The sequence below is a fragment of the Microchirus variegatus genome (genome assembly GCF_963457635.1).
Source record: "Microchirus variegatus genome assembly, chromosome: 3".
Lineage (NCBI taxonomy): Eukaryota > Metazoa > Chordata > Actinopteri > Pleuronectiformes > Soleidae > Microchirus > Microchirus variegatus.
The window spans coordinates 34,439,839-34,450,104 of record NC_139804.1 but is presented as its reverse complement, the minus strand read 5'-3'; the positions used below and the strand labels follow the sequence as shown (position 1 = coordinate 34,450,104).

At 46.7% G+C, this 10,266-nt stretch overlaps 1 protein-coding gene across 1 annotated transcript; it reads left to right on the top strand.

The window, feature by feature from the left end:
• Window positions 1–385: 385 nt before the first annotated feature.
• On the top strand, window positions 386–9,313 carry LOC310925150 (uncharacterized protein; the record flags this gene model as incomplete). The annotated part of the gene is made up of 4 exons (XM_083887021.1): window positions 386–1,165; window positions 1,211–1,844; window positions 3,121–3,678; window positions 9,198–9,313. 4 exons carry the CDS (start codon window positions 386–388, stop codon window positions 9,218–9,220), a joined length of 1,995 nt encoding a protein of 664 aa, XP_083743147.1. The 3' UTR covers window positions 9,221–9,313.
• Between the last annotated feature and the right edge of the window lie 953 nt (window positions 9,314–10,266).

Sequence of the window (10,266 nt, the reverse complement as noted above, 5' to 3'; positions counted from 1 at the left end):
CAGTCTAGACCGGACTAATTGAGTGTGTGTGTGTGTGCTGTTGATTCAGACGATCAACCATCTGTGCCTCTTTTTCCCCCATCACCCGCTTCACCTTCTCCCCTCCCCGTCTCTCTTCATCTTCACTGCAGGAGTTTGGAGGACAAGTAGGATGCTGAGTATCTTTCCTCCTCGCCGCTGTTCTCCACCTTGCACTCCGTGACCTGAGAGCGCCACCGCACCACAGTGGGAGGAACGACACATCGGAAAGCGAGAGCGAGCGAGCCAGAGAGAGAGAGAGAGAGAGAGAGGAGGGCCGAAGGTCAAGGAAGGAAGGAAAGAAGAAAGGAAAGGAAGAAACACACTTTTTTTTTTGTTTTTGTTAATTGTTTTGTCCTTGCCAAAAATGGCGGCGACAGAGGCCAGCGCTGCGCCAGTAGTCCAGGAAGACGGGAAAACCGCCGAGAGCAAACCCGCAGAGGTGGAGCAACCGGCCCAGAACTCGAACGCAAATTCAGAGACTGTCAACAGCGAGGTCGTTGACAAAGATGGCACTGGTGTCAACAGCGAGGTGGTGGTGGATAACAAAGAGACTGTGAACAATGACACAGCGGCGGCGGCGGTAGCTGCAGCAACCGAGGAGGAAGCAGCAGCAGCAGCAACAGGCGAGGAGTCCGCGCCTCCTCAAAACTCAGAAAACGCCTCCGCCGCCGAGCACAAGACCTCGTTCCTGGACTCGTTCCTCAACAAGAGCGGCCTGGGGAAGGTGATGGCAGGCAGGAAGAAGAAGGAGCACTCCTCCACAGCTGCCGGTGGAGGAGAGGAGAACGCGACCGAGGCGGCGGAGAAAGAAGGGGAGAAAGGAGAGGAGGCTGCAGCCGCCGAGGGAGGAGCGGAGGGAGGCGCGGAAGGGGAGGCGGCGATAGAGAAGGTGCCGGAAAATGGAGAGAAGGAGGAGGAGAAGAAGTCGGAGAAGGCCAAACCAGCCGAGGCGAAGTCCACGGTTCGAGATTTGATCCGGAAACCGGTGGCGAGGATCTTCTCCCATCGCAGCAGCACCGAGAAGAAGGACGGCACCGCCGCAGAACCCCAGAAACAAATTAAAGTCCGGTCAAAGTCTCTGGACCGGCTGGATCCCGAAGCACTTAACACCACCGCAGACTCTGCCACAGAGGAGGGAGGAGCCGCGGGAGGAGCAGAGGGAGGAGCAGAGGGAGGAGCAGAGGGGGGCGCAGAGGGAGGCGCAGAGGAAGAGCACAAGGCCTCGTCCTCCTCGGCAGCCACCAAGCACATGAGGCGCTGGCACTCCTTCAAGAAGCTCATGGCTCAGAAGGCGCACAAGAAGAGCAGCGCAGGAGGAGAGGAAGGCAAAGAGGAGGGAGGAGAGGGAGGAGAAGGAGGCGGCGGAGACTCCTCCACGCTGGACTCCAAAGAGTCCGGGCAGAAGAGGTGGAAGCTGAAACGCTCCTGGACCTTCCAGGGCATGAAGAGGGACCCGTCCATGGCCGGCATCAGCGGCAAGGCCAAGAGCTCGGACAAAGACTCTGCTGACAACGTCAAGCCAGAGGAGGCCGTGGAAGCGGGAGGAGAGGAAGCAGGAGAGGAGGCGAAGGCAGAGGGAGGAGCAGAGGAGGCCAAGACGGACGAGGGAGAGGAGAAGGAGAAGGAGGAGAAGGCGGAGGGAGGAGCAGAGGAGGAGAAGGCGGCGGCAGCAGCAGCAGCAGCAGCAGGCGGCGGTACGGTGACGCATCACGCCAGCGAGATCTGGACCTCGTTCAAGAAGCGCGTGATCCCCAAGTCCAAACGAGCCAACACGGAGTGCGCCCCCAGTCTGGAGGAGGACGCCGCGACGGCTGCCACCTCAGGTAAGACGGGACAGACGATTCACAAGACTGACCCTTTACATACGTCTGACATGGTGACACTTAGTCTTAGTACGGTTGGCCCTCGAATCAGTGGGTCCTCACTCTCCAACACCAAAGTCCACTAAGAAGATCATCGGTTTTAAGCCCACACAGACACAGGAGCTGTTGCTCTACTGCTTTTCAAAGTTTGTGCCACAAACAAAGGTAAATCTGGACGAAGATTTTGGAGAGAGCAGTAGAACAACTCATCGTGTGAAATCTCAGATTTTCTCTCTGGACTTTGGTGTGGCAGAGTGAGTGGTTTAAGTCGAGATGTAAAGATAAAGAAGTGGCAAACTTTACGTACACTACCGTTCAAAAGTTTGGGGTCACCTCTACAATTTTGTGTGTTTTCTATTAAAAGTCACACTATTATTCATCAAAAGAGTTGCACAATGAATAGAAAATATAGTCAAGACATTGACAAGATTAGAAATAATGATTTTTATTCAAAATAATAATTTTGCCCTTCGTCAAAGAACCAGTAAAACTGTTTTCAGCTGTGCTAACATCATTGCACAAGGGTTTTCAAGGGTTTTCTAATCATCCAATAGTCTTCTAACGCCATTAGCAAACACAATGTACCATTAGAACACTGGAAATGGGCCTCTATACACCTATGTACATATTCCATTAAATAGTTTGGGTTATAGTTTGCAGCTAGAATAGTCATTTACCACATTAACAATGTAAAGAGTGTATTTCTGATTCATTTCATGTTATATTCATTGGAAAAAAGGTGCTTTTCCTTCAAAAATAAGCACATTTCAAAGTGAGCCCAAACTTTTGAACAATAAAAGATATCATAGACTAAGTAGACATAGACTTTATTAGGAGAGCCTTTCGTTAAGCGGCTAAACTCAGTTTTTCCTCTTATCCCCTCTGACAGCCACGCTTTCATCTCCTGCAGTTTGTGTAGTCAGCTGAATGTAAGATGCTCTGTATATATATACGTTAAAAAAAAATCCTGAACTATTCCTTTGATCTAAAAAACATTAGACTGAATTATCTTTAGGAGGTTTTTAGAGGCCAAAAATTGATTAGAGCAGTGTTAAACACAGTTATATTAATTGCTCTGCTTGCGATAATCAGTAATGAATGCATTTATTTTAATCCTTTGTTTGTCAGTTATTCCTCAGGGGGAAAAATGCTGAGTCTTTTAAACCGTGCATAATCGATGAAAATCTGATTATTCAGTCAGACACTTAAAAAAGATGAACCTCCTTGTTCCCCACAGGTGAGGAAGGAGCAGCGGAGGAGGGCAAAGACGGAAAGTCGGCCAAGGCCAAGCGCTCGCACTTTGGCCGCGCCGTGTCCCTGAAGAACTTCATCCTGCGAAAGGGCAAGTCCAGCAGCGTGGACCTGGGCGAGGGCGCCAAGGAGGAGGAGGAGGAGGTGGTGGAGGAGGAGGTGGCGGAGGCAGGAGAGGCGACGGAGGAGGAGGCCGCCAACAACGAAGCTGCCTCCGAGGAGACCAATGACAAAGACGCTGCGGCGCCAGAGAAAACGCCGGCGGAGGAGAGCTGCCCGGCGCCGGTGAAGACGCCGGCCGAAGCTCCGGTGACCAACGGCGAGAACGGCTGCGCCAACGGCGAGAACGGCTGCGCCAACGGCACAGCGGAGGACGACGCCACACACAATCACCAGGACGAGGAGGAGCAGCAGGAGGAGGAGGAGGAGGAGGAGAAGAAGAAGACGACGGGGAGCAGCCCCGTGAAGAAGAGCAAGGAGGTGGAAGGAGTAAAAGAGGAGGCCAATGCCAAGATCATCAACACCACGGCGGCTGTGAACAGCGGTGAGTTAGAGCGCGTCGGCCGGGACTTTGACGACCCACAAAACAGCAGCGGCAGCAGCTGCAAAGACGGAGACACTAACAAACAACAACAACAACAACAACAAGCAGCCGCACTAACAAACGCTAACAACGGCAAAGTAACACAAAAAAGCAGCTGTCGAGAGTCCGAGCTAGCGTTAGCCTTTAGCGGGGAGGAGGGAGGGGCTCCGGAAAAAAATGGGGATCGTCATGAGGGCGCGGAGTCATGTGACCAGGGAGAGAATGAGGAAGAGGAGGAGGAGGAGGAGATGAGGAAGAGGGATCTACGAGAGGCAGCGGTCGCCATTGTTCACGACGTGGTGTCAGCGGCGACTGACCAATTAGAGCGGGAGCTGGGCGTCGACAACGGTTTAAACGGGTGCGACAATGCGGACGTCCGATTCTGAGGACACACGACAATTAGATACGCTCAAATGTGCCAAAGTTTTTTACAGATTTAATGTAGTTTTAAAAGTAGTTTTAAAGTTAGAGAGTCACCGTCACACGATCACGACATCATGTTATTAAATCACCTTCGAGGGAATAGATCTACTTCGTTTAAAGCGTGGTTGTTCTTGCACACAACTGACAACTGCACACTGTGCAACCACACGCTGAGGGAAAATCAATTTAAATCGATGCCACTTTAAGTCTATAATGCTTTAAGATTATGTACGCCGCTTTAGCTCGTCATTAGACCGCCAACTGGAAACTGGAAGTCTGTAAATGTCCCACACACAAAGACAATAGGGTTGGCGAGGGTTAGGGTTAGGTTAACCCTAACCCTAACCCAGGGACACAGTAGCTGTTGATCTACTGCAGTCTGAACGTGGGATTTCTACACCAAAATCAGAAAATAACACATTGGAAAATGTAAAATCGCTGATTTTCTTCATGGACTTTGGTGTGAAGAGAGTGATTGGTTCACAAACTCCAGTTTCCTGATGGAAAAAAGGCTGCGAATCGACGAGATATCCGCAGCCGCGGGTTCCAGGGTCAGTCTGCACCGTGCACTCACTCTGTGTCGTTATGTGTCAATAATAATAATAACCTCGCACAACTACACAATAGACGGTGCGAGATAACGAAGACAGAAAAGAAAGAGAGAGACGGACTGTCAGTCTGAAAACTTCATCATCAGGTTCATGAATAGTCAAAGAGCTAAGACATTTGACAAAACCAAACGCGGACTCAGGTTGGCGAGCGTTGGGTTCTCAGGGCAGCTACGGTTAGCGATGCCTGATCGTGAACTTAAACGTCCCAGTGTTCAAGCAGTCGTGTGGAATTGATTAAAAGGGTGGTGGAGTTAGATTGAGCACAATTTCGGTCAGAAACCATGTTTCCACCACGTAGGATGGTTCGGTTTGGTACAGTACGGTACGGTACGTATTTTTATTTGTGTTTCCGTTAGGAATCGTTCCAAAAATAACCAGCTCTAACTGTTCCATTCGTTGGCACCTTTCCCTTTGGTGTACCAGAGTGAAATAGTACGGTACGGTGACAGGGTGGAGCTTGACGGTCAACTGATTGGGCGACAGAAAAACATACCTCCGTGGCGACCAGCATAAACATTCAATGGAAGTGGAGGCAAACGCCTGCGGTTTAGTCTCGACAAACCGAGCAGGACAAAAAGATGCATGTCCTCCATTGGTGTCAAGTAAAGGTACTGTTCTCAGTCAAAAGGCGAGCCTTACCAACAGCTAGGCCTGTCACGATTACAAATTTTGCTGGACGATAAATTGTCTCAGAAATTATTGCGACAACCGATAATATTGTTGTTCTGAGATCATTTTCATCTAATACAATGATAATGGTATAATAATGCAGGTACACCTTTTCACAGAGAAATAAACTTTTATTTTTAAAGAACATTTAACACTAGAACACAATAAATTAAATTATTGCAAAAGCAATAAATAAAATGTGTTAGCTGCACTCTGCTGTGGTAGGCTACGCCAGGAGTCCCGCCTCCACACACACCATGCGACTGACAAGTGACTGACATGAGGGTTCACTCATCGTTACTCTGGCTTTACACGGCAACGCTCCCGGGTGAAACCGACAAAATATTTTTTTTCAGATGTGCCTTTCGTTTAGACGGCGACGGCGTTTTTGGGGCTTAAAAACGCAAAAAAATGAACCTACCCTCCAGAGTGGAAATCTTAAAAACGCTCCACTGTCGCGTTCCCGTCCATAACGCTGAAGTTGGTGTCACATTCGATGCTGAAGTTTGCACCACATTCGACGCTGAAGTTGGCACCACATTCGACGCTGAAGTTTGCAACACATTCGACGCTGAAGTTTGCAACACATTCGGCGCTGAAGTTAGCACCACATTCGACGCTGAAGTTAGCACCACATTCGACGCTGAAGTTAGCACGACATTCGACGCTGAAGTTGGCACGACATTCGACGCTGAAGTTAGCACCACATTCGACGCTGAAGTTAGCACGACATTCAACGCTGAAGTTAGCACCACATTTGACGCTGAAGTTAGCACCACATTCGACAATGAAGTTTGCACCACATTCGACGCTGAAGTTAGCACCACATTCGACGCTGAAGTTTGCACCACATTCGACGCTGAAGTTAGCACGACATTCAACGCTGAAGTTAGCACCACATTTGACGCTGAAGTTTGCAACACATTCGACGCTGAAGTTAGCACCACATTCGACGCTGAAGTTAGCACCAAATTCGACGCTGAAGTTAGCACCACATTCGACGCTGAAGTTTGCACCACATTCGACGCTGAAGTTTGCAACACATTCGACGCTGAAGTTAGCACCACATTCGACGCTGAAGTTTGCAACACATTCGACGCTGAAGTTTGCAACACATTCGACGCTGAAGTTAGCACCACATTCGACGCTGAAGTTTGCAACACATTCGACGCTGAAGTTTGCAACACATTCGACGCTGAAGTTTGCAACACATTCGACGCTGAAGTTTGCAACACATTCGACGCTGAAGTTTGCAACACATTCGACGCTGAAGTTTGCACCACATTCGACACTGAAGTTAGCACCACATTCGACAATGAAGTTTGCACCACATTCGACGCTGAAGTTTGCAACACATTCGACGCTGAAGATAGCACCACATTCGACGCTGAAGTTAGCACCACATTCGACGCTGAAGTTAGCACCACATTCGACGCTGAAGTTGGAACCACATTCGCCTCAGGTTCTCTAAAGAGAATCGGGGACGAATGTGGTGCCAACTTCAGCGTCGTCACGCTGGCTTATCCTCCTGTACGCTGACGTCAGATCCATGTGCAGTTACAGACAAACAACAACAAACATGTGGATTAGAATCCATCAGTCACACATTCAAGTCGCCTTAGCTGCTCTGATACTGATCCAGGAGTCATTTCAGCAATTACGCCGAGTCAATGTTTTGGTTTTCGACTGTGGGGATACTCTGCGCTACTAGAGAGAAGTAGAAGGAAGTTTCAGCCCATGCGCGCTCTCCTGGTGTTGTTGTATGGCAGTGCTTCACAGCGCCACCTAGCCACCTGGCATGCATACTACATCACATTTCACACACTTTAGGACCCGAGAGAGAGAGGGAGAGAGAGAGAGACGGGGAAAACAAAAAAGCATGCAAATGGCATTTATCGCGGCCAGAAAAATTATCGAGCTTATTTTAACTATCGTGCGATTAATTGATTTATTGAATATCGCGACAGGCCTGACCAACAGCTTTACTGTTCCAAACCGTGCCTTACCATGATGGAAACACAGCGAGATTAACACGTTAGACACATTTTAAGTCTGAGTAAAATGAGGAATCGCAAGGATGAAAGACTGAGAGTTTTGATCTTTCTTCTCCAGATCTGTTGAAGCTCAAGTCAGCGAGTGTGGAAAAATGTTATCCCATCGTACGTCGTCACCTCAAAGCTCTGCCACTAAACAATGGACATGAGTTAGTGTCTGTCGTGGAATCGTAACTTTTAGCTGCACTTACTCGGCCATTTTTCAGTGAACCCGCAGCGGAGGCTTCAACTGAAATGCTGCTAATTCAGTTTGAATGTGGTGGCACCATTGCCAAGGTCTAGAGGGTTATGAATGAATGAAATAGAATAAAATAGAGTAGAAAGTCTTTATTGACACCGTACAAGACAACGGAATAAACACAGGACACACAATAACAAATAAACAGCAGACGTTATTAATAAAGTACTAAATAAGGGCAGGGTAACAGTCACAGGACGTATTTCACTGGAATGTAATTACTCTTAACAACAGATTAGTTATGTCGGTGAACTCCTGTTTGAGGTTCTGATGTCTGAGCGGAAGAAGCTGTTTAATAATCTGTGTTTCATAAATCATGTTAATGTGTTTCAGCTCCGTCAGGAGACTGTCCAAACAAAGCTCTCGGACGAGGCTGTTCCCTCCCGTTGCTAGTGGGGTTTTTTTTTTTGTTGTCAGACAGCGCGACAACAATGATGAACTAAATGAACAAAACTAGATTATTTTTAGTCGTGGGCAAAACCATGAGAGACAAACGACAGATTAGCCCTGTAATTGCCCTCGATTGTGTGTGAGGGGAAAAATCCTCAGAAAACGGACACTTTTCCGATTCACTGTGACGTCCCGTGTATCGTAGCGAACGGCGAGAAACGGCGACAGGAGGAAACTGCTCAGGTGGAAAGAAAAGAAAGAATATATGATATAATTATATAGATTTTTAAACTCATATTTGAAAGTTTGCAAAGACAACTTTACTTATCGAGGGATATCAGGACGCGAAGATTAGATTAAATTAGAGCTGAAACGATTAATCGATGAATCGATTATTAATCGATTACTAAATTAATCGGCAACTAATTTTGATAATCGATAATCGGTTTGAAGCTTTTTTCATGATTAAAACATGATTTCTGACTGTTTCAGGTTCTTAATTGTGAATATTTTCTTGGTTTCTTTGCTCCACATAAACAAAGAAATCATTCAGACTGAATCATTTTGGTTTGTGGACAAAACAAGACATTCAAGAACATCGTCATTTCCAGCTTTGACGAACACTGATCAACGTTTTTTAACATTTTCTGACATTTTATGGACCAAACGATTCATCGATTAATCGAGAAAATAATCGACAGATTAATCGATTTACGAAAATAATCGTTAGTTGCAGCTCTAGATTAAATATTAGATTAGAAATGACGGACCTGAGCTTTTTTCCTTTTCTCTGTGATCCTCCTTCTCACTTTATGCAACTAGATTAGATTAGATTAGTAGTAAAAAATCACAGATATTTAAAGAGACACACAGATGACACGTCTTCCTGTTTTTTTGTAAAAATCATGTGACGATTATAAAACAGCACTTTTGTTGTAATCTTCCTCCCAAAACTATTGTTTGTGTTGTTTGCTTTGTTAACACGGCACTAACGTCTGTGCAAACTTCTTCTGTGACTGTTTTTTATCATTATTATCATAACTATTATGTTTTTTTAATACATTTTTTCAATCTCTTTTTGTTATCATTTACCAGACAAAAAGGCGGAAAACGTGTGAGGCCGCACAAAGAGGATTAGAACTGGCCCGGGATTCGCTGAGCATGGAGCTCTGAGCCCCACCCCCCTCCCTCACCCTCACCCTCACCCTCACCCTCCTCCTCCTCCATCCCTCTTCCTCCTCCTCCTCCTCCTCCTCCTCCTCCTTCCTCCCAAATAAATGGAGTAATCACATGGTGAGAAAGAGAGAGAGAGAGAGAGAGAGAGACTGAGAAAATGTAAGATGCGATTCTTAAAAGTGAAAAAAAAAAGAAAGAATAAATACTCAGAAAGCAATAATTCAGTCCCCGCCCATGAACCCCACACATCCATCACTGGCCCCGCCCCCTTCCACTGACACATTCATATGTACAGATACAGACATGTACACGTTGTGTCTTTATTTTAATTTTTTTTTTTATCTTTTGTCTTTTCTTTGCTTGTCTGTAAGATTTTATATTTGTCTATGAGAGAAAAGAAGAAAAAAAAAATGCAGAAATGTAAAAAAAGTCATTCCAAAACCCCCTAAACCCCGCCCCCCCTTGTCTCCGCCCCCTCCTCTGCCTCAAACTCTGCTCTCTGTTTCCTGATTGGTGGATTGAAGGAAAAAAAATAGAAAGAACAAAAAAAAGACTGTTAGTTTTATATCAACGGCCATTTTGGTTTGTAGTTCTCCCCCCTCTTCCTCCTCCCTCCTCCTCCTCCTCCTCCTCCTCCTCCCCCCCTCTCCCCGTCCAGTCCCAGTAGAACTCTGACAGTACAGCAGGAACCGTGTTGCTACAGTATATAAACTGCCGTGAGGACTGCCACTTCCCGACCAACACTGCTACGTCTTCAGCTCTGTGTGTTCAATGTTTTAGACTGTTATTATATTGTGTACATGGATTTAAAACAAAACAAACAAAAAAAAAAATACACAAGAAGAAGAAGAAGAAGAAGAAGAAAAAATGAGAGGAAATAATAAAGGAATAGTTGAGCCTCTTTTTTTTTGAAGTGTGGTTTTAAGAGCGACTGGCACAGCTTTTCCACGACGTGGTCCCGCCGCGCCTCGGCACAGCTCTTTTTTTA